At 58.3% G+C, this 23,499-nt stretch overlaps 1 protein-coding gene across 10 annotated transcripts in view; it reads left to right on the top strand.

Annotated features, from left to right (window-relative positions):
* The window catches only part of IGSF9B (immunoglobulin superfamily member 9B), a 49,892-nt gene that overhangs the window by 3,991 nt on the left and 22,402 nt on the right, over positions 1-23,499 (top strand). For 7 of the 10 annotated variants that reach the window (XR_005566083.1, XM_027713645.2, XM_039388138.1 and 4 more), the window contains exons 2-18: positions 3,900-4,097; positions 5,129-5,275; positions 6,696-6,847; positions 7,991-8,108; positions 8,890-9,031; positions 9,138-9,283; positions 11,632-11,774; positions 12,589-12,729; positions 13,990-14,106; positions 15,725-15,817; positions 15,930-16,080; positions 16,641-16,764; positions 19,555-19,730; positions 20,346-20,572; positions 20,772-20,856; positions 22,195-22,356; positions 23,099-23,144. Coding sequence is in view for 9 of the 10 variants with exons in the window: in XM_027713645.2 (XP_027569446.1) it covers positions 3,900-4,097; positions 5,129-5,275; positions 6,696-6,847; positions 7,991-8,108; positions 8,890-9,031; positions 9,138-9,283; positions 11,632-11,774; positions 12,589-12,729; positions 13,990-14,106; positions 15,725-15,817; positions 15,930-16,080; positions 16,641-16,764; positions 19,555-19,730; positions 20,346-20,572; positions 20,772-20,856; positions 22,195-22,356; positions 23,099-23,144 (2,368 nt within the window). In the remaining variant the exon portion in view is untranslated. The remainder of the gene's footprint in view (positions 1-3,899; positions 4,098-5,128; positions 5,276-6,695; positions 6,848-7,990; positions 8,109-8,889; positions 9,032-9,137; positions 9,284-11,631; positions 11,775-12,588; positions 12,730-13,989; positions 14,107-15,724; positions 15,818-15,929; positions 16,081-16,640; positions 16,765-19,554; positions 19,731-20,345; positions 20,573-20,771; positions 20,857-22,194; positions 22,357-23,098; positions 23,145-23,499) is intronic. The other 3 variants (XM_039388137.1, XM_027713648.2, XM_027713647.2) reach the window with 3 other exon arrangements.

Below are 23,499 nucleotides of genomic sequence, written 5' to 3'. Positions count from 1 at the left end.
CTCCTCGCTGGCCCCGTGTGACCTTGAGGCATGTCGCTTGACCTGCGCGCTGCCCTCCATCCATCTGGAAAATCGGGTTTAAAACGCAGGAATCGCGCTGAAAGCCCAGATGCTGCTTTCCAGCTGGGGGAGGGGGCTAGGGCTGCGCTCCGGGGCCCCAGAGATCCCCCCCATCAGGGGACAGGCAGAGGCTTTTGGGGGGCTCTCAGTACCCCTGGCCGGGGGGGGGGATCGAGTTTGCAGGAGGGGGTGCAACCCCCCCGAGATACTTGGGGGGGTTATGGAGGTGGGGGGCAGGTGTCCCATGCAGTGCTTTTACAGCAGGGTCCCTGCAGCATGTTGTCCTTGTCCCCACCATGGGCTGCAGTCGCCTCCCTCCTCGTTTCACAGTGATGGCTGCCTGCTCTCCTTCCCTGCTGGCCTCCATATGCCACGCTGGTGGCCTTGTCCTCAGAGATCCCTGCCATATCCCGCCTCCACCGATGTGAGCGGGATGTGTCAGAGCAGATCTCGTCTGTGCTCGGCAGGGAGGAGAGGTCCACAGGCTCGGGGCCCCGTGCCTGCTCCCCCAGCCTTCCCCACGGGGGGACAGGGATGGGGAGGAGTGCCTGGGGTAGGGGGGCAGTGTTGGAAGCAGATAATGGTGCCTCCATGCTTGTTAGCAGGCTGCAAGGAGATAGTAGGTCACCTCTCTGACTCAGGGCATGGGTGTCCGCTGTCCTGGGCAGGACAGCCTTCCCAGGCATTGGTTCCTTTGGAAACCTGGTGGTTTCCAAACCATGGCCACCTCCTTGTCACGAAGCACCTGCAGGAAGGGTCCTGCTTTAGCGAGTGCACCTGAGATGCTGGCAGCCTTCAGCTTCACCAAGTCCTGTGTCACCTTATGTCTCTGCCTTTGGGATGGGAGGAATTGGATGCCCAGATCCAGGTGAGGGTCTCCCCATCCCTGGCATCACCATGCTGGGGAGCCCCGTGGTGGCACCGTCTCCGTGGCGGCAGCCTTCCCTCCTCTCCCTTTGGGATGCTGTTCAACTCCACCTCCGCATCTTGTATTCTTGCCTCCTGGCACACGGCGTGCTTTTATTTTCCCTGGATCTGCTTGGATGATGAAGCCTGTTGATTACTTGTTTTTCTTTACGAGGCATCCCCCAGCTTCACGTGAGCTCCCGCACCGAGGGGGATTCAGGGCTCCCATCCCCGCTGCTGCTCGCTGATGGCGACCGTATTTCCAAACTGCAGGTTAAGCCTTGAAGCCCCTCTGAACTTGGCTGGGAAGACCAAGTGGGTTTAAAAATACCCTGTCTATTTGTGCTCTGTTTCTTCTGGCGTCTGCGAGTTGTTTTCAAGCGTTTCCCTACAAATGTGGGGGTGAGAAACACTTTGGATCGAGAGCTGCAGCCTCCCATCGCTCGCGTGCCTTCTTGGCCTGGACTAGGCGGGAAAACCTGGTCGGGGCTGGGAGCGCGGGGCTGGGTTGGGAAGTTGAGGAGACCCAAAGAGGGTTTGTGAAGCATCTCCCCTTGCTTTCAGGCCTCTCTGGAAGCGGGGACAGGAGGGCACGGGGTGGTAGCGGGGCGGGTGGCAGCTGGGGAGAGCCGGGGGCCGGTTATCCGCCGTGGCTGCCAGTCGGCCGTGCGCGTGGGGAGGTGATGCTCAGCCGTGCGTGCAATTCCCCACCGGCCCTGCGATCAGACACCGGCGCTCAGAGCTGCCGGGGCTGACCTATTTTCCTAGCCCGGGCAGCCGTGGCCAGCCGTGGGTCCGGCGGAGCGGCTGGTTCGTCCCCTCCCCGGGGAACGTCACCCACTGCTTTGCTGGGGAGCCAGTCAGGGGATCCTGGCGTCGCGTGACGCCCTGGCACCCATCCCCGGGGTGTCTGGGTGGCCTCTTGGGCAAAGAGCTGCTCCAGCTGGGCAAGTGTCAGCATCCCAGGCTCCATTTGGTGTTGGGCTGGAAACCAAGATCCCGCCTTGGTGCGCTGGCAGCTGGTGGGCTGGGGCAGGCAGGGGGCTGGGGAAGGGACTGCAGTGCTGCCCTCTCCATCCTCTGCTGTCGGTGGAAGGAAGGCTGTGGCTTTGCAGGCAGTGAGGTGCTGGGGACCCGCTCGCTCGGGCAAGGCGGCCGGCGAAGCGCGTCCTTGGATGCTCTTGAGCGGCACGTGACAGCCGCTGTCCCCGATCGGCGCAGGAGGACCATGGGCAGGGAGGGGGCTTCCAGCCTTGCAGCGCAGCCCCCCTCCCAAGCCCGAGATGGGCGCAGCGGGGTCAGGACGGGCTCTCACAGCTCTGTGCCGGGGCGGCAGGGGAGGGCTGACACCGTCCCTGCTGACAGGGTGCGAATGTGAGCTCATTGGCGATGCAGCGATAACTGAGGGATGGAGAGGTGTGAGAGTGTTGTCGGCGTGGTGCAAAGCGGGGTGCGCGTGTGTGCATGCACAGTGCACGTGTGTGCTCAGCGATCCCCCCTCCCCGGCGGGGTCCAGGCGGCTCTGTGGCTGTGCAGGACCCCCCTAGCAGGGCCGGGTGCCTGCAGTGGGCGTACAATGCAGCGTCGGCTCCTCGCAAAGCTCTCAGCTCTGCACCCCGGCCTCACCTGCCCCGCTGCCACCAGCCAGCCCTCCCAGTTGAACGGCCGCCGGTGCCCAGTTTGCCGGTGGTGTGGGGGCTAAGGACACTTGGGTGACCGTCAGGCTGTGACCCTCTGCGGTGGCACGCCGTGCGTGTGCCCTGTGAGAGCCGTGACCGGCTCTGCCCGCTGCCCTTCCCACGGGGACACTCGGCTGGTGGGCCCGTGGGGTGGCACATCACGGGCCTCTCGCCGGTACGCGCTTGTGCCAGAGCCAAAAATAGCCGGTGATGCTCGGCTCCCGCGGCGGGGAAGCGGTGATGTCACTCGCCGCCAATCACCGGCGGCCCCGAGGAGCAGCGCGGAGGAGTGGGAACGTGCTTCCCCGAGCATCCCTCCCCGAGCATCCCCCCGGAGCAGGCGGCAGCCGCGTGTGCCAGGAAAATGGGGGGCCCTTCCTTGATGGGAAGGGAAATGTGGGTCTGAACCTAGTTTTGGGGGGCCCCCCCTCTTTGGCTTCCCCCCAGCCCTGGGTTTCCCTTTCTCTCCCTTTCCGAACGCTGTGCTGAGGATGCAGCTTTGCTGCTGCTGGCAGAGCAGGATGACGCCAGGCTGCAGCGAGCAGGGCGGCACAGCCGGGGTGGAGCAGCCTCGGAGCTGAGACCAAAGTCCCCTGTAATTACCCAACTGGGAGGAGCAGGGTGACAGACCTGACGTGCAGGTCGCAGCCGGGTTTCGGGCTCGGGGCTCTCAGGGATGCCCGAGGACACGTTGACTTGGCTGGAGCATCGCTGCTCCAGGGGCTCAGCCCACCCTGGCAGCTGCAGGAGAGCTGGGTCACTGGGCTGGCACAGCAGAGCTGTGGTCAGTGGTCCCTGCATGCTTGCTGGAAGATGTAGGGACACAAGCAGGGCTGCTAAAAGCAGCCTTTTCCCTGCCATAGGGACATGGGGTAGCCCTGCTGGTGCTGGTAGGTGGGGAGCAGTGCTAGGCATACTCTGTGCCCCCCTCTACTGAGAGCAGGGGGTCCCCAAAACCCCTGTGGGGTCTCAGGGCAGCACCCTTGCCCTGGTGCAGAGATTGGGAAGCTGTCCTGGAGCAGTGAGTTCTAATGGCCACTTTCATGTATCTTGTGGTGGCTCGGGGTGGCCCTGGAGCTGAGTGGAGGAGCTTGGGGACTCCCTCTTGGTTTTGGAGATCCAGGGGCTGCCCTCGGTGGAGACAGGCAGCTGGGGACAGGCATCTCCTCTGCTGTGGCTCTCCCGGGGGTCCCAGTCTGATGCTGGGGTCCAGCAGTGGGATCAGCCACAGTTTGTTCCTTCGCCCCCTCGCAGGTGCCCTCGGCTCGAGGGAGGAGCCCGAGTTCGTGACCGCTCGCGCTGGCGAGAGCGTGATCCTGCCATGCGACGTGATCCACCCGCTCACGGGACAGCCCCCTCCCTATGTCGTGGAGTGGTTCAAGTTCGGCGTCCCCATCCCCATCTTCATCAAGTTTGGGTTTTACCCTCCCCATGTCGACCCAGAGTATGCCGGTGAGTCCTGGGGGAGCAGGGGGACGGGGGGGGGACGTGCCAGGTCCCGGTTGCTGGCGCAGGCTGGGATGCACAGCTCCGCTCCATCCGTTCCTCCGTCGGAAACCACGCGGGCTCTGCCTCTCGTTGCTCGCTTTCCACCCAGTTGGTTTTAATTAAGCAGCAGTGTTAGGAAGCCAGCTGGGCTGCGTGGGACGGGAGCAAGCGAGGCAGAGAAACCCAGGGTGACGCGTGGTGGCGGTGGCTGCTGCCGCTGCGCCCCGGAGCAGCTGTGAGCCTGGGGAGGGACCCTGGGGGGATGGAGCCAGGGCCACGTGCCGGGCAGAGGTGACAGGTTGGAGCTGCAGAGCCCATGTGGCCGCTCGCCAGTGTGCCACCTGTGACACGTGGCTGGTGTCCTCTGGTGGGGGGTGTGACCCGGGGACCAGCCCTGAGGAGGCTGGTGTGGTGGGGCAGGCCCATTTTGGTATCCCGTTCCCTGGGGAGTGCTGTCCTGGGGATCTTCCCTGGGTATTGCAGGGCTCTCTGCCCGAATTGTTTCCTGAGAAATGCTGCAGCAGCAAAGATGCACCACTCGGGCTGGGCTGAGCCCTGCCAAACTCAGCTCATGAATGAGCAGTGCCACAAAACCCAGTGGTGGAGGTTTGGACTGGTTTGCTCCTGACCCGTTTTTTTTTTTTTTTTGGGGGGCTGTGCACCGGGTCAGCTCGGGACCGCCCTGCTTTTTGGGAGTCTCCCAGGCCAGGGAAGGCTTTGAGGCACGCCTGCATGCCGGCTGTCCTGCCGCCAGCCCCCGGCTGGGAGCAGAAGGCCGGTGTCACTGCGGGCAGACACCGCTCGAGGCACCTTGCCTGGCCGTGGCAGCTTGGCTCTGCCATCCCCAGACGGGCGAGTGTGTCACCAGCTGGCCGTGACCAGGAGGCTCCACCAGCCCCCAAACTGGGGTGGGACGGGGTGTCCCCTGCGGCAGCACCTCGGGGGGCTGCCCCGGTGTCGGGGGGCCGTGGAGCTGATGTTGTGCTCTCCCACAGGCCGGGCCAGCCTGCACGACAAAGCCTCCCTGCGCATTGAGCAGGTGCGCTCCGAGGACCAGGGCTGGTACGAGTGCAAAGTGCTCATGCTGGACCAGCAGTACGACACCTTCCACAACGGCAGCTGGGTCCACCTCACGGTGCAGGGTGAGCGGTGCCAGAATGGGATTTCGGGTGGATGCCGGGTTTCTGATGGATGCTGGACCTCAGTGGCACCTGTGCCTCGCAGACACAGGAGCCTGGAGCCGTCCAGGCTGGCCACGACTTCAAAAGGGACAAAGTTTTATTAGGGATTCCTCAGTTTAATTGCGTGGAGCTTGTTTAAAGGGGAGACATCAAGAACCGGGGCTGGGAACGAATCTCCTCTCAACAAACAGATCAGAAAATCAAATCTTTGTTTTCTTGAAATTCAGATTTACTCAAATTACTTTTTCATTTTATTAAGGCCGTATATTAAAGTAATTAGCAAATTGTCATTCTGCACATCGGGAGAGAGATCTTTATTTTTAGCTCGGCAGCAGGGCTGTGCCTCTCCTGCTGCAGTGGGGTGGCTGGAGAGGAGATGTGGGCACCGGCAGCTCCTTGCTGGTATTGCCTTGACCTTGAGCAATCAATTTAACCTTTGGGGGGATGGCATGGAGCAGAGCCACCTAATTGAGCCCAATTAGTGAGCAGGAGCTTTGCAAGCGGGGCTGTGCAGGCCACCAGCCCCATCCCTGCCTGCTGCCCTGCCTGCCGTTTCCTGCTTTCCCCCTGCCTGCTAATGAGCTCCGAGGGCTTGGGAAAGAGGGAAAGAGAAGGAGGAGGAGGATGGTGCATGGTTCACCTCCACCACGTGTACAGATCCTGCAAACCGCCAGCTCAGGAGACTGGAAGTGGCCCCAGATGCCCTGTCCCTCCTCTTGGCAAAATGGGGCATTTTGGGGGTTTTATACAGCACAGGGCGTGCAGGGGCTTAATAACAATATAATAACCATAATCCTTCCAGCTCGAGGGATTGCTTTCAGGGTGAAGGCTGTGGCTTTCCCCCAGCGCATTACAACGCTTAATTTTCTTAGGGGGAAAATAAAAATCATTTGGGGAGAAACAAAATATAATTCTTTATTTTTTCCTTTTTCCCCGAGCAGATTAAATTGCCAACCTGTCTTCCTCTAAAGTGGGCTTTAACAACCGCGGGTAATTAGGGGCGGGCTGTAATCCTGCCAGCCTCTTTCATCAGGAAGGAGCCTTTCGATCTGCACTGCGGTGTTTTCCCATGTTTTGACAAGAGCGAGTTAATGTGCAGCGAGGGGGGGGGGGCGCGGTGCCCCGGAGCTGGTGGGGAGGAGAGGGGACAGGGCTGGGGTGCGGTGTGGCAGCCCTTGGTCGGTGTCCCCAGGGACAGCTGCTGTGAGAGCCGCTGTCATCCCTGTCCCTGCAGCCTCGTTCGCTTTTGGGGTGGTCTCAGCCCCGCTGCGAGGATGTTTAGGGTGTCCCTGGTGTGCAGGCAGCTGCCCCTCTGTCCCTGTGCCCCCCCGGAGCCACAGTGGAACTGGGGGGGGTCACGGTGGTCTCCTGTGCCCCGCAGCTCCCCCCACCTTCACGGAGACCCCGCCGCAGTACGTAGAGGCGAAGGAGGGCAGCAGTGTCACCCTGACCTGCATGGCGTTCGGGAACCCCAAGCCCATCGTCACCTGGCTGAGAGAGGGAGACCTTTTGGGTGACAATGGCAAGTACCAGGTAGGTGGGGGGGGACAGGGTCTCTGGTGGGGGCTGCTGTGGGGACTCCTGGGCTCCCCGCTGGCGGGACAGTATTGACAGGACTATGGCGGCGGCAGCTCCGCCGTGCCTGGAGCCAGACATGCTTTCTCAGCACTTTTCCATGCTGAAATGCCCATTTTCCCCCTCCTCATCCCTGCTGAGCAGCAGCTTGTAATGCTGGCTGCCCTTGGGTGAGGGCTGGAGACCCCCCAGGTGCTTCGGACAGCCCTACTCCTACACCCGAGCTGCTCCCTGTGGACCCATCCCAGGGGCTGGGACCCTGGAGATGGGATGGGGGCTGCAGCCTGGGGATGTGTGTCCTCCAACAGGGATGGATGCAGGAGGGGTTTGAGCAGAGAGGATTTCCCCTCCTCCCTTCCCCTTCAGGACCCTTTTTGCATCCCAGAGGCTCCCAGGCAGAGATTCCCCCCTGAGCTGTAATTGGTAAATCAGGCATTGGAATCAGCGCAGGCACTAATGAGAGTAATTAGGAATCATTTGTTACTAATTGAAATAGAAGGATGAGGCAGAATAAGGTGGGGGGGAAGCCTGGCTGGGAGGGCTCCCTGTGCGTGGGGGTGCTGCTACCCCGAGGGTGATGGTCCCATATCCATCCCTCCTCTGTTGTATCCCTGAGGGGCAACCTGTCCACTCCTCTTCCAGCTGTGAGGTGTCCCCATGGGGGGAGGACAGTGGCCAGGCTGGGGTCTCCCCCTCACTTCCCACCTCAGCAGTGGGGCTGGTCCCTGGGGAGCAGGGAATGCTCTAACGAGGCATCCTGCTCGTTATGAAGCACCCCGAGGTGCCGGGGCGCTTGGCAGGAGCAGTTTGGATCCTGCTGCCTGCCAGTCGCTTCTCCGGGAGATAAACGCGTTGCGATGGTTATTTATTTATTTTATGCTTTATTTTTTTTCCTTCCCTTCCCCTTGGCGTCGAGCAGAAACGCATGTGTTGGTTTATTAATATCCGAAGCCTTGCAGAGTGGGGAAACCCGTCTCTCATCCGGCCCTAAAAGCACCGGCAGCTCCCGTGCCGTGGGAAGCAGGGAGGGAGGGTCTTCCCCCATCTCCCTGGGGGGGGGTCCCTGCCCACGCTCCAAGGATCTTCCCTTGTTGTTCCCAGGTGAGCGACGGGAGCCTTACGGTGCTCTCCATCAGCCGGGAGGACAGAGGTGCCTACACCTGCCGGGCGTACAGCATCCAGGGGGAGGCCGTGCACACCACGCGCCTGCTCGTTCAAGGTGAGCCCTTCCAGCCCCTCAGCACCCCCCCGGGAGCGCTGGGAATGGGGACACGTAGGACCACAGGGATGCGGTGCCACCCCAAGGCCTCTGCGCTTGGCACCGTGCCGGCTGCTCCCCGGCTCCGCATCCCGTTCGGAGGATGGAGGAATGTCCTTAATTGGGCTGTGGCGGTGGCTGTGCTGTCCTGACGAGCAGCCAGGCCCCGATGGCAGCTCGGTTTTGTTGGGGAAGCGGGGAAAAGATTGAGGCTGTCATGAAGCGCCTCGTCAGACAGCGGTGATGCATGACAGGCCTCCTGCTCCGCGCTCCCGCTCTTATTAAATAAATCTTTAATTAGGTCAACAGCTACCGGCGCAGAGGGGAGAGCGGGGTGTCCTCTGCTCTGCTTTTGTGGCAGTGGTGAACTGCTGGCTCCTGGCAGTTTGCAGTGCTCTCCCCCTCCCTGGATTTTTCCCGTGGGTGATGCTATTCTGGAGAAGTGCTCGGGATGAAGTGAGGCGTGTGTTTGTGTGCCCTGAGAGAAGCAGAGCCGTGCACCACAGGCATGGACCCCGTCCACAAAGCTGTAGAGATTAGGGAAAAGGTTGGGAATAACAGGGTCACTGTGGCCCTCAGTCAGTCCCTGCACCCTGTGATCCCAGGGAATCAGGGCCAGCTCTGCCCCAGAGCCCTCCAGCAGCTCCCAGCCAACACTGCTGTGATGGAGCTGAGCCTGAGCAAGCTTTGTGGGGACACCTTTAGGGGTGGGGGTGACACTTTCCTCTTCCCCCCCCTCCAGGACCTCCCTTTATCGTTTCCCCTCCGGAGAACATCACGGTCAACATCTCCCAGGATGCACTCTTCACCTGCCAGGCCGAGGCGTACCCCGGGAACCTCACCTACCTGTGGTACTGGGAGGAGGAGAACGTCTACTTCAAGAAGTGAGTTGGCACCTGGCCTGGCAGCTGGGAGTTGTGCCAGGAGCTGGGATTGTGCTGGGCGTTGCCCTGGGCCTCCCGGTGATCCTCCTCTCCTCTTCTCTCGCAGCGACCTGAAGTTGAGGGTGCGGATCCTGATCGACGGGACGCTCATTATTTTCCATGTCAAGCCAGAGGATTCTGGAAAATACACCTGTATCCCCAGCAACAGCCTGGGCCGCTCGCCATCAGCCTCTGCCTACCTGACAGTGCAGTGTGAGTGTGGGGATGGGGCTGGCATTGGTAACATCTGGCTCTGAGGCAGCCCCAGAGGCTCTGTTGTCCTGGTGTGATCCTAAGAGAATCGGGTTAATGCGACAGCAGCCTTTGGATGAGCGTGGAATCACCCTCAGCAGAAAGCTGAGAGCATCCCACATGGATGTGGGAGAGAAGAAAGCAAATGGTCTGAAATGGTCTGAGCATCCTGGGTGACACTGCTGAGCTGGGGCAGGTGTCCACCTTTGTGGGTTTTGTCTAGGTGAGCATCATATCCCACCGCTGCTGCCGACACTCTGCCCTCATCCTGCTGGGAAGCACCGGATCAGGGCTCTCGGTCTTGTACTTGCTGGTGTTTATTGTGGGGGCTTGTTCCTGTGGTGTGGCTGTTCCGCGAGCTCCGCAGCCTTGTGTGTCACATTTTTCAGGCGGTAACTGATCTAAACAAGCGGAGGAGAAAGGGCTGGAGCAGGAGCGCTGCTTCCCACGCCTGTTCTCCCGGGATCCCCGGGCGGTAATGGGTAGTGTGCCACCGGCGCCTCGTGGCATTCGGCAGTAATGGCCTCAATTGCCGCCGCTCACAATTGCAATATTGCTCTGCTGTAAAAGACTGTGGCGCTTTTATTTCATAATGAAAGACGGGCCTGAGTGAAGTGGGCTCATGGCTCGGGTTTTCCAGGCTGACGTAGAGCTGCTGCCTCTAGACCCAGTGCCGGTTAGTGGGGAGCCACTGTGAGAAGGGCTGGGAGGTCCTGTTGCTTCCCTGTGGGGCAGAGCAGGCAGGGGGATGGTGTGAGTTATGCTGTGCCCAGGCAGAGGCCTGATTTGGGGCTTGGATGTGCCCGACTGGGCGGCTCTTGGGAAAGCCTGTGGCCTCAGGCCATTAAATCTGCCCTGCTGCTAATCCAGGACCGCTTGTCAGGGCTGATAGCTGTTAAAAATAGCTCTAGTGGCAGGAGAAACAGCGTTTGGACAATCTGCCGCTCAGGCGCACAGGGAGGGGTGCTTGGCTCTTGGTGCCACAAACCCTTTTCCTCCTGAGCAAACCTCGTCCATGTGGGGGCTGATGCCTCGGGAAGGAGCTTCCCACCCACCGAAGCGGATGGGGACACATCTCTGGGTCATTAGTGAGCCGGGCTGGCCCCCGGCCAGTGACCTAGTAGTGAAAGGCTCGATCCCATTACCCTCTCCCGCGCTGCTGGAGTCCTTGATTACATTTCCTAAGAGGTGGAGTTAAGCGGAGGGGGGTAAAGCCTGCTCCATATGCAGCACTCAGCAATCTGGGTTACGGTGCCACTGCCGGGGGCACACGGTTTGGGGGGTGGATGGGGTGATACGTTTCGGCAGGGAGGGAGAATATCTCCCAAATTTTGTCCTTTTAACCCCAAGAAAGCAACAAGGAGAGGGCACCCCCACGTCCTCCATCCTTTCCTACTAAGCACCCTGCCTTTAAGCCCCCACTTTGTGTTGGTGCTGCACCCCAAAAAAACCACCTTCATCCCTTAATGCAGCATAAGGCCCGTCGGGATTTTCCCATAACCTTGCGCTGCCGGTGTCTAGACGAGATTGTAGAAATACTCTTCTTATTAAAAGTAACTTTTTTTTTTTTTTTCAAAAGCTTCTTATTAAAGAAAGTCTAGATTCTCTCCAACCCACTCGCACTTAATTAAAAAGCTCTTAGAAGTGCTGTTAATGACACATTCTAGACTGGAGGATTGCGAGACACCTCTCTGTGTGGGTGGTGCAGCATGGGGGGGGGGGTTAGATATGTGTTTTAAGGTTTTTGCATCTTGGAAAGGGTGGAAGTGTTTGGTGTTCAACATGACCCAGCCTTGATGAGGCACAAGCCACGAGGACAAGCAGATATAGGTGGTGAAGGGCTCATGGCAGCCTGGACATGGGTCTCTTTGACCATCTTGGTTGCTGCTGTTGGTGTATTTTAAGGCTTGGGAGTTGAAATAGTTTTGGTTCCTGGTGTGTCAAACTTGGTTGCTGCTGTTGGGTGTGTGTCACACCTTGCACGTGTGTCCCACTGTGATGGAGCAGCTTGGGCTTCAGCAGGATGCAAGTTGGTGTGGAATTGGGAGCAGGCGTATCTCATATTTCTTCATAAATGCAATTCTTAATGAGCCCCAGGTAGGAACACCCTGGGCATTGGTAAAGCCTCCCAGAAACGCCAGGTATTACAGTGGATTTGTGTGTAGCAAGGCTGGAGATAACAGCCTGTGGGAGCCAAGGTGGTGCTGGGTTTGGAGTTCATTACAAAAGTGGTGTAGATCCTCTAAAGCCAGGCAGGGGGGAGAGATGGGCTCTTTCCCTGTGCTAACGTGGTGCTGCTGCTCTCCCAGATCCTGCCCGTGTGGTGAACATGCCCCCCGTCATCTACGTTCCCATCGGGATACACGGATACATCCGCTGCCCGGTCGAGGCAGAGCCCCCGGTCACGCTGGTCAAGTGGAACAAGGACGGGCGTCCCCTGCGAATCGAGAAGGTAACGAAGCCCCTGGGGAGGGACAAAGGGGGATCGGACCCTCGTGTCCTTGGGAATCCCTGGTGAGCACCACCAGGCACCCTGTGGGTCCGGCCTGGCTGTCAGGAGACAAGAAGCCCCATGGGTGGGATGACTCTGCTTTTCCTTATCAGCTGTAGGCAGAGTTAATTCAGGTTTTTGTGTAGAGCCCTGTGGACACACTGTGCCTGCTTCCCCCTAAAGTCGCCTCCTGATGGCCCTGGTTTATTTTTCCAATGGCAACGGATGGTTAAAAGGCCCTTTTAACAAGTCTCTGTCTTCCTCCAATCACAGTCTGAGCAAGGATATTGGACATTAAATATTTAAAGAAAACACTCAATATTTTAAATTTTTTGCTTAAATATTAATGATTTGAAGTTTTAAGTCCATTTAAATCTGTTGCTGCTGTGGCTTCCTGGTCCTTGGTGCCCTCAGCCCCTCGGGTGGAGTTGCCTTGTCCACTCCAGGACAAGTTTTATTTAGGGTTAGATTCTGATCTTAAATCTTTTGGGCTACATGAAGAAGCCTGGCTGTGTGTAGGGAGGAGAGTGGCTTTAAGATAAACCTGCTGGGTGCATACAGAGCAGGACAACCCTTCCCTGGAGGGCTGTGTTTGGATAGGCTGATCTTGCCCACGTTTCCTCTCTCTGCAGTTGAGGAGATGCTGGGAATGGGATTGGGTGTCTCCCAGGGATGTGACAGCCGCCCTGGGCGTGGGCGGGGGGCTTGGCTGAAGGGAAAATAACAGGCTGTGGTGGGTGTAGGATCAGTCAGTCCCTCGCTCTCCCTGCTGCAGTATGCTGGCTGGAACCTGCTGGAGGACGGGTCGATCCGGATAGAGGAGGCAACTGAAGACGCTCTCGGCACTTACACCTGTGTGCCTTATAACGCCCTGGGTACGATGGGCCAGTCTCCCCCTGCCCGACTGGTACTGAAGGTAACCTGCCTGCCAAAATCCGGCCTGTTTGCCATGAGCAGTGTCCTCCCGGGACGCTGCTGTGAGGGGAACAGCAGAGGCTTGAGGGTGAAGGTGTGTCTGAGCTGTGGTTGGAGATGTGCTTCCCACCAGGACAGGCAAACCCTGAGGGCACCCTGTCTGGTGTAGCTGGAAAGATCCTGCCGGAGCAGCAGCACGGATTTGAGCACGAGCTGGATCAGCTGGTGTAAGATAATATAAATTATCGGCTGGTGCGAGAATATAAGGCTCTGGTAGTGCTGGGCGAGGGTGGTTTGAGGAAACCTCTCCCTGGGATGGCCTTTTTGCCAACAGAACACTTAGCCCTGCTGGCCTGGGCTTGGGTTCTGGAGGATTTTAATAAATGGATGATTTGAGCTCCACGTGCTCCGGCTGCGTGCAGAGCCTGGGGCACGCTGGGCTCCCAGCACAGTTCCTGGTGCAGCTGGGGTGGGAGCTGCTGCCTCTTCCTTCCCTGAACAAGAAGTCCTGTGCCTGTGAGCAGCAGTGATTCATGGTGTCTCGCTGAGGTTCACATGAGAACGCTTTTTGTACCAGACACACACATCCGCTGGGGCGGCTGCCGAGGCGAGGAAATCAGGTTGATGTCTGATGTGGTGTGGGTGGTTTTTTTCCTGTTTTAAGGAAGTAAAAACCCAGATGCTGTTCATCCTGGAGAAGAGGAGGTTGTGTGGAGACCTCACAGCAGCCTTGCAGTATCTGAAGGGGGCCAACAAGGAAGCTGGAGAGGGACTCTTCATCAGGAACTGTAGTGCTAGGACAAGGAGAATGGGTTCAAACTGAAAGAGGAGAAATTTTGGCTAGATATACAAAAGAAATTCTTCTCTATGAGGGTGGTGGGGCCCTGGCACAGGTTGCCTAGAGAAGCTGTGGCTGCCTGGAAGTGTCCAAGGCCAGGTTGGACAGGGCTTGGAGCAACCTGGTTTCATGGAAGATGTCCCTGCCCATGGCAGGGTGTTGGACTAGATGGTCTTTAAGGTCCCTTCCAACCCAAACCATTCTGTGGTTCTGTGATTCTCTGCCCTAGTGCAGTGTTTTTTTGGAGAGAACCTCCCTCCAGGTGTATAGTTTGGCACTTCCTCAGCACACGTTCTCCACGCAGCTTTCTTGCAACGCCTCAAGCTTATCCAAATCAGGGATTTGGTTGGTTTGGAAAAGGGCCTGTTTTGGTGATGGGAGTTGGGGTGGGCTGACACTCCTTTTTTTTTCCCTTGGCTGCAGGACCCCCCCTATTTCACGGTGCTACCAGGCTGGGAGTACAGACAGGAGGCAGGGAGGGAGCTGTTGATTCCTTGCGCTGCTGCCGGAGACCCCTTTCCCATCATCGCCTGGAGAAAGGTACCCGGCCTGCCAGACAAATCTGCAGTGCCTTTGGCTTTTGGTGAATATTGCAGACAGAGAAGCCACACTCTGTCCCGGTAAGAACAAACTGCAGGTACAGCTGCTTCGCTTTGGGCTGAGCCACTGCCGTCCTGTCCCGCAGGTGGGTGGGGGAAGCCCGGCTTGTGGCCACCGAGTGCTGTAATCCCGGGAAACCGTCACGGCAGCATCCACAAAGCTGAAACACTGCTCCCACCCCCGGCCTCCCCCTCCTCTTCCTCGCCAGCACTGCCCACAGGACACCTTCCTCCTTGCCTGGGTGTGAGGTGGTCACCGGCAGGACGTGGCAGCCCCGGCGATGCCGCTCTCATGGCACAGACCTCCCATGGATGGGACACCAGAGCACGTCAGGGTGTCCAGCAGCATGTCCAGGCAAAGGGCTGGACCAGTCAGCAGCTGTTTTGCTGCCCCACGACTTGAAAGACCCTGGGAAGAAGCTGTTTTAGTGCTGCTGGACTGGATATAACGACTTCAAGATGTCCCTTTTCATAGAGCAGGGTGTGGTGGCACAGTCTCTAGTCCTCCTGCAGCCTTCCCTTTGCTTCCCACCTTTACTGCTCCCATAAGAAAGCTGTACAGGAGACCTCCTGGGCTCTGTGCCCCCTGTCAGGATCTCATTCCAAGTCTCCTGTCCCCTTCTTGGGCTCCTGAGAGTGAGCAAGGTCCCAATGTCACCCAGTGGGCACCATCCCCAATCCCTGTGGCATGAGATGCTGAATCTCTGAGCCCCTTTTACCAGCACTAGGAGGACCATGACTTGCACAGCTTGCAAGTGCCCTGCCTGAAGCCTGTTGGCTGTTTAGTCTTTTTCTCCACCTTATTTTAGTTTCCCTCCCTCATCAGTCTCATTCAGGTTTCTTTCCAATCCTACTTGTGCCTTCTGATGGTCCTCCCCATAATTGGAGGGATAAGCCCAGGGCCACAAACTCCAGTCAGGGCTGGCTTGAACTGGGCTTGGTTTCCCAGTGGCAGAAGCAAACTCCTTTGCTCCCCATCAGCCCACCAGCGCTGACCAGTCTCTTGAAGGACTCCTGGGCTTGGCAATGGTTACCCCATGTGCCCGTTGGCTCCTCTGCTCCTCCTGCTTGGCATCAGCCCCTGGGTCCTGGTGTTGATCAGCAGAGACTCCCACATGAAGAACAGTTGAAGAGGACTCTGGCCAACGTGGGGTTTGCACAACTTTGGCAGATGGGCATGGATGAGTTGTTACAAGATCCATCTTTCTGCTCGGCTTGAGAGATTCCAGGCACCTCCACACCCGCCACCTTCCCACGTCCCCATGGGACCTTTGCTGCCCAGACCTCTGACAAGAGCGGTCCTGCCTCTCATCTGCTGCTGACTGAGGCTGAGGGGCAATTTGGGCATCTCCTGGGGCAGACAGTGCCTTCCCCAGCCTGGGAGGGTGTCTGCTGGGGTGGCCGGTGCCCCTTCGTCCCGCAGCGGTTTCAGCTTTGGATGCTGGAGGTTGAGCCCTGGCGCAGGGCTCGCTGTCCGTGCGAGTGCCGTGGGGGTTTCCGCTGGTGTGTGAGTGCTGAGAGCAGCCTCCCTGACGCATGCCTCTCGCGTTGCCCCTCAGGTCCTCTCGGAAACGGGGGAACCGTCTGCCTTGCCACGACCGGAGAGACCGGATCCCCTGCCGGTGGCCGGCGGTGTCCCCTGGGCCGCGCAGGTAGCTTAGTGACCCCGCCGCCGCCTCGCCCGGCCCCACAACCCGCTTCTGAGTCGTGGTTTTTTTTTTTCCTCTCTCTTTGCCCGGCTCCCCACCCCGCTCCTTGCCCAAGGTAGGGAAGCCCAGCAGGAGCAAGCACAACACGCTGCCCGGCGGCACCCTGCAGATCCGCTCCCTCGGCAAGGACGACCACGGAGAGTGGGAGTGCGTCGCCACCAACATCGTCGCAAGCATTACTGCCAGCACCCACCTTACCGTCGTAGGTACGGGCAGGGAGGGGAAGGGGCCCTGGGTAGAGCCCCCCAGGCAGCCTGTTGGCAAGGCAGGAGGTGGGGATGCTCCCTGTGAAGAGAACTGTAGTGATGGGACAAGGGCAAATGGCTTTAAACTGACAGAGAGAGGGTTTAAACGAGATATTAGGAAGATATTCCTTACTGTGATGGCCTGGCATGGGTTGCCCAGAGAAGCTGTGGCTGCCCCAACCCTGGAAGTGTTAAAAGCCATGCTGGACAAAGCTTGGAGCAACCTGGTCTAGTGGAAGGTGTCCCTGCCCACGGCAGGAGGGTTGGAGTAGATGACCTTTAAAGTTCCTTCCAGCTTAAACCATTCTATGACTCTAAGAGCGATGTCTCCTTTAAATGTTATTTACTGGCAGAGCTGCCTTTTTCCGCGCTGTTATTTCGGCCACTTGCGGGCACAGTTGTCCTGCTATTTCCAGCAGAAATTCCAGGTGCAAGAGGAGCCCCCTCGGATCGCGGCTTGGGAGCAGCCCCCTTGCCTTCGTGGTCCTGCTCCCCTTTAACCCGTGCCCCTCTCCCTGCAGGCACAAGCCCTCACGCCCCAACCAGCGTGCACGTCGTGGCCGCCATGACCTCAGCCAACGTCTCCTGGGAGCCCGGCTACGACGGTGGATACGAGCAGACTTTCTCAGTTTGGTACGGCCCTCTGTGAGTCATCCTGGCATGCTTTGCTCTCTGCTTCTTTTCCTTCCTAGCCGACCCGAGCTTCGAGCAGCCTGGGGGGAGGAGGGTGGTGAGGGTGGCGCGCCCGGCTCTGTGCCCGTGGGGCGTTGGGTTCCTCGGAGAGGTGGGTGGTGGCGGTGATGGTGGGATCATGTAGTTCTTGTATTTCCTCTCCTTTCTGTGCTGGCCACTGCCTCCCATCTGCCCCAGCAGGTTTTACTCTGCTTGTGGTGCAGGGAGGTGCTTTGCATTCGTGTAACTCTGCCTCTGGCATCCAATTTCAAGATAAACTGTTTATGGGGCTTAACAGCCAGGGAGAGGATGGAAAATGCAACCTTCAGAGAGCGCGTCCTGGAAGAGCTGTGACTAAGCAGAAATGATCTCTCCTTGCTCTGTGGCTCCCTGGAGATGGTTAAATCCCAGCCGGGATCATGACCAGCCACTGTGAGATGCTGGCTGGGTCTGAGCCCCTGGGGCTTTGTTCCCATTGCTCCTGTGCCACCCGGCACCCAAAGCCAGTGGGTGCATCCCACCTTCCTGCAGCAGGGCCAGGCTCAGCCCTGTGCCTGTTCCCTGGGGCAGGGGAGGGCAAAATGTAGCTGCAGCAAAATTGGGGTTTTCCTCAGGCTCTGCTCTTGTTTTCTTGTGAAGAGTCATCCTTGGAAATGTGGAGGGGGTGATCCTTTCTCTTTCCAGGCTGTTCTTCAGCCTTTCCTCTTGCTCTCTCTCTCCTTCCTTGCCTTAATTTGCCCCGGTGGTGACTGCTGATAGAGAGAAGAGAGGGAGACGCTGCCTGTAATGATTTCTGCTCTGTTCCAGCCTGGGGCTGGGCAGTCTGTCTGGTGATGGAGAGAAGGAATGGATTGAGCAGAGAGGGAAAATGAGGGAGTGAGCTGAGTGGTGCAGACCTTGCTTTGATGAAAATGTCCTTGGGAAGGAGTGGTTAAACCTCTCTGCTCTGGAAACGTGGCTGCATCTGCAGCTGCTGCTGCTTTTGCTCTGCAACCTGCTGCCGGGTTCCTGCCTCCTCAAGGCAATTCCAGACCCCACACCGGGCAGAGCAGCCAGCAGGGAAAGGTGCTTGCACCGAGCTTGCCTTAAGGAATTTACAAGGAGCTGTGGGGACTCTGGATAGGGAGGCAGCAATCCATCTTGCCCTGACTGTAGGGTGTGATCCCTGGGGACTGTGCTGTGCCCTGGGACCAGGGATCTGGGGCAGTGCTGGGTCATGTAGTGCCATCCAGAGCGCGGCCCATCCATGCATTTTCCTCCCTGCTGTGGCTCTGGGATGCTCAAGCAAAACATGGCTTCATTTCCTGCGGGTTCATGCTCTCCTCCTGCTGTTGTGGTTGTTGAGGCTGGAAATGCAAACCTCACTTCCCAGGGATGGCCAGGGCCACCACAGCATCCCACCTGCACACGTGCTGTCCCTCAGCAAGGGCTGTCTCCCGTTCCCCAGAGCGATTAGAGCTGCATTTTCCCCTCCACCCTCCCCACCCTCAACCCCTTGCCCTCCTGTACCTGCCCTCAGCAGCACTGGGGAGGAGGGATGTGAAGGCAGTGGGTTAAATGCTGCAGGGAAACCTGCTCAGGGGCTACTCCGCTGCCCTCCTGCCTCTGCTGCAGTGGCAGGGGATCCTGGGAATTGTAGTCCCAGCTGGAGCTGTGGTGATCCAGAGGTTTTCCACTCGGTTTGGTGGAGGCACACTGCGCACGCATGGCTCTCCACCAACTCACTTCTTTCCATAGCTTGCCGTGGCTTCTCCTACCTCACCTCTTGCTCCCTCATCAGTGGTATTATTTCTCTTTGCTCCATCTTTTCCTTCCTGCTGGATTCCCCTGGCTGTGTGCCGGTGGCCACAGATGTGCCCCCTTACCTACACAGAACAGACCATCTGCACTAATCCTTCCCAAATCCTCTGCTGACACTGCCAAAACGTGCAGCTGAGGGCTCAGACTCCCTAAAGCATCTCTCTGACATGAGCACCAGTACTTGCAGTATCATTGCAGTGCAGTGATGCTGCTTTGGGACGTGGGGCTCTTCCACCAAGGTGCTTCCTGGCAGGATAATGGCTTGTGGAGGTGGCTGCACGCTCGTGGGTGCTGGGGTGGCACTGGGATGGCTCTGGGAGGTTTTTTCACCCTGGATTTGTGGTTAGATCCCAGCAGAAAGGCTGTGTCCTGCACTCCCTGCCAGTGCCTCTGCTGCGCTGCCAAACCCCGAGTGATGCCCCAGGCTGTGCTGGCAGCCCCTGACTTGTGCAAATGTGGCAAAGAGGGGGATTTAGCTAAATGTCTCCTGTGGGATGACATGTACAGGGCTACAGCTGAGGGAGAACTTGGCTCTGGCTCAGGAGCTGTCGAGGTATAAATGGGAACAGGGCCTGTCTCCTGCGTCAGCCGTCCCCTTTGCAGCACTCATGGAGATGAAATGCTCCAGCTTCCACTTTTTCCCATGGGAATCTGATGGAGATCACATCAGAGCGGGGCTGTTGGCACTGCTGCCGTCCCTGACCCTGCTCAGGGGGTGCAGGTGGTGCACAGCAGAGGGGAGAGCTGGTGGCAGTGTCCCTGTGAGCCGGGGGATGCTGCTGTGACACGGTGGGATGGTGCCAGCTCGTGGGTGGCAGTGGCTGCCCCACGTCCATACACATCACTGCTCTCAAACCAAACCATCGCTCGGGAAAGCTCCATTTTCGCTCGAGAAGTTAATGCTGCCTCTGTCCCCCCTGTCAAAGACACCTTCCCTGAGGATGCTGCCTTCTCTCTTGGCAGGATGAAGAGAGCCCAGTTTGGTCCTCATGACTGGCTGTCTCTCCCTGTGCCAGCTGGTTCCAGTTGGCTACTGGTGGATACCTTGGAACCAGAGACTGCTTACCAGTTCAGTGTCTTGGCTCAAAACAAGCTGGGCACCAGCTCCTTCAGTGAGGTGGTCACTGTGAACACTCTAGGTAGGTCCTCCATGGGCACAAGAGGAGGGCAGGGATGGGATCTGGGAGGTCTGTGGGGAGAAGTGCCCCATGTGTCCTGCCTGCTGGGGATGGAGATGATGATCATCAGCAATAGTTTCCAGCCATGTAGAAGATAGTTTGTGGAGGGTCCTGGATGAAGCCTGTAGACTTTGCTGGATGCACAAGGCTCCTGAAAGCTTGTCCTGAGATAGCGTGGGAGAGCTGTACTCTATCAGTCACCTTTCAGATCTTCCTCAAGTTCAGCTGGGATCAGGAGGTATTAATAGAGCATGAAATCACTTGTACAGTAGGAGGGCCTTGCATTGGGCCCTGCCTTGGGACTGTCCCAGGTGGAGGTGGGAGGAAGCAGGAGGGTTTTTAACACTGTGCCCCTTTTGCTGAAGTCATGACATCATAAGTCCCCTGCTTTTTGAAAAGCCACTTTTCTACATCTGTGATAAGAGACCAGATTCCTGAGATATGCCCCAAACTCCTGGAATGTGGGAGGTGCTGCAGTGGTCCTGCTGCTGCTGCTGGGCCCACGTGGGAAAGCATCTTCTGCGCTTCCCCTGCCCCATCTCAAAGGTGTCCCTGTCCCCTCTGCTCTGTCCCCAGCATTCCCTGTAACAACTCCAGAGCCTCTGGTGTTGGTTACCCCACCGAGGTGCCTAACAGCCAACCGGACACAGCAAGGCGTCCTCCTGTCGTGGCTCCCTCCCGCCAACCACAGCTTCCCCATCGACCGCTACATCATGGAATTCCGCGTCGCCGAGAGGTGGGAGATCTTGGACGACGGCATCCCAGGGACCGAGGGCGAGTTTTTTGCCAAGGACTTGTCCCTGGTAAGCAGGGGCTGTGCCCACGCCGTACCTAACTCGATGATCTTGGAGGTCTTTTGCAACCTTCATGATTCTGTGATAAAATTGCACCGTCTGCCGCAGCTCTGGGGAAGCTTTAGGGGTGGCCCCATCCCTTTGCTGGGGTCTCTGGGGAGGTGGCAGCCTGCAGTGGGGGACCTGACAGATGTGTCTGGTGTTGCAGGACACCTGGTACGAGTTCCGTGTCCTGGCGGTCATGCAGGATCTCATCAGCGAACCCAGCAACGTCGCTGGGGTGTCCAGTACAGGTGAGGGGTGTCCCGCTTCTCTCCCCGGCTGTGGGGCTGTGGGCTGGGCTGGTGGGTGGGCTCATGGTTGTGACGGGTGTCCAGGCTGCCTCCTGGAGCAGGAGAGGACAACCTGCCCCATTTAGTCCTTCCCCTGGAGCATGGTGCTGTCGGTGTCCGCTGGCACGTCCCGGCCCTGCGGTGAGCCTGGAGAACAAAGCTCCAGCCGGGCACTGCGCAGCCTGGAAACGGGAATGAAAGGTGGAGAGAGGGAAACGTAGCACTGCAGTGCAGGGTCCACAGGGAAAAGAGCTTTGCAACGGGAGACTGCAACACGCTGCAGCTCCTGTGTGTGTGTTTACCCTGTGCCCGCCCAAGCTCGGGGGTTGCTCCTCGAGCCCAGACACAGCTGAGGGCTTGTGGTGGCGATGGGGAGGGCGAGGGCAGCGGGAGGGGACGGGGATGCGGCGAACCCTGGTTTTATGGCTCTCGTGGAAAGCCCGGCTCTGCTGTGCCGTGATGCAGCGGTCTCTCTCTGCCCCCAAGTGGTGTCGGTGTGGTGTGATCTTGGTGCAGCCTCCCTGCCTGCAGCCTCCCTGCCTGCAGCCTCCCTGCCCGCTGCCCTTTCTCGTCACGCCCGATTTTTCTGATGGGGTTTGGCAGGTGCCCTGGCCCCAGGCAGGTGCTGTCCCAGGCTGAAAGCCGGTGCTCCAGCCGATTCCATGTGTGAGCACACAGCAGGAGCGCTGAGGTGTGCAGGGTTTGCATCTGCAGGGGCCCACAGCCGAGGTCTGCTGGGAGTTCACATGTGCTCACGGTTAATGAAGGGGTATCATGAGGGTTTGGAGCCCAGTTTTCATTGAAAAGCTGAAATGAAGCACTGGCAAACAAGTTAAAATACCTTCTGCTGCTGCAGCAGGTTTTTCAGCCAGGAGTTAACTGCAGGTTTGCTGCAGTTGTGTGTGTTTAGACATAAATATGTATTTGTTGGCATGGAGGCTTCTTTCCTGGGTGTCCATCAGCTAACACAGGAAGGTTTGTCAGGTTGCTTCGTGCAGCCCGGTCTAGTTGAAGATGTCCCTGCTCATTGCAGGGGGGTTGGACTAGATGGCCTTTAAAAGCCCTTTCCATCTCAAACTATTTTATGATTCTATGATGCGGTGTGAGGTCACTAAAACCCTTGGCCCTGAAGCAGCACTGACTGCTCTCCCTGGGTGGGCTGGTTTGGGATCTCTTTACAGAGATTATCGTCCTGATGTACAGTATCATTCCTGGAGACTGTCACTGCCTCCATGCCATGGTAGGTCCCTGTGGAAGGCAGGGAAGGGGGCCTAACACCCCGTTGTGTCTGTCCTCCAGACGTATTCCCTCAGCCTGACCTGACGGACGAGGGTCTAGCCCGCCCTGTGCTGGCTGGCATCGTTGCCACCATCTGCTTCCTGGCTGCTGCCATCCTCTTCAGCACACTCGCCGCCTGCTTCGTCAACAAGCAACGCAAACGCAAGCTCAAGCGCAAGAAAGGTGAGTCCCTTCCCGGTGTGCTCCCTCCCTCCCCCCTCCTGTCTCCTCCTCGTTTCTTCCCCCCTGGTTGTGTTGTGGTCGTAACCTTCTTCCCTGTGTCTGTCTCTTCTTCGTCCGTGCGCGTCCTCAGGTGAAGCCCTGACTTGATCCCTCGGCTGTGCCTGAAAAGCGCCCGTGGTCGGGAGCGGGAGAGGCAGGGTGGGTGAAGAGGCGCCAGAGAAAGTAGCCTGGGAATTCCGAGGGAGCTCTCCCGCGTGGTGATAACTCCTAGAGCCGGGGTTTAGGGCTGGGGTGTCCTCTGAGACACAGATGGGGGTCATCACTCTCCTCCTCGAGGTTTCCCCCCCTGGAGCTGGGCTCTCCAGCTGCTCCCAGCCCGGAGTGGGCAGTGCCACGCTGGGCTAGAGAAGACCCCACAAAGGAGACCCTGCTGCTCTGCTTCCCGAAAGCTGGGACTGCAGCCTCCATGCAGGAGCGGCCAGTAGGGAAAAGGGCGGCTGGGGAGCTGGAGAGGGCAGGGAGTTGGCTCCTTCTCCTCCAGCCCGCGGGGCTGTGGCAGCAGGACGGGCAGGACCCTGTGACGGGAGCTGTTTGTTGTCAGCAACCATTAAAGCACTGGAGCAATGAAACCTTGGCCTCTTGTTGAGTGTCTTTTGTTGTCTTGATGTTGAGTCTGTCTTGTGTCTGTCGTGTTGCGCCTCCTCAGCGTTCTCTCTTCTTTCCCCTTTTTATTCTCTTCCAGACCCTCCTCTCTCGATAACCCACTGCAGGAAGAGTTTGGAGTCCCCGTAAGTATCTGTCTTAGTTGCGGCACCAGGCTGTGGGTCTTCAAGGTGCCTCCTTCCTACAGTTATTGCAAAGCTCAGATGGAAATATCTCATCATTACTTGGTTGCTTCTGACAAGTTGTTTTGGGTGTTCCCTGAACTTTTGGGAGCACAGCGGTTCACAAGAGACAAATGGGCTTTGGAGCAGAAAGCAGCAGGGAATGCAGCAAACTAAGCTAAGAGATGACCCTGTTGGATCTATAAACATTGACCAAGCTGGAGTTGGCTGGTGGAACTCAGTGGCACACCAGCATGAAGGGGCTCCTTGGGAGGACTAGCCTGCTGCATAGAGTCCTCCCTGCCAGCTCAGTACTTTT

This window comes from Pipra filicauda, unplaced genomic scaffold (assembly GCF_003945595.2).
Source record: "Pipra filicauda isolate LSUMZ 115617 unplaced genomic scaffold, ASM394559v2 scaffold613_size218469_pilon, whole genome shotgun sequence".
In the NCBI taxonomy this organism is placed as follows: domain Eukaryota; kingdom Metazoa; phylum Chordata; class Aves; order Passeriformes; family Pipridae; genus Pipra; species Pipra filicauda.
This window is presented reverse-complemented; position numbering and strand designations above follow the sequence as displayed.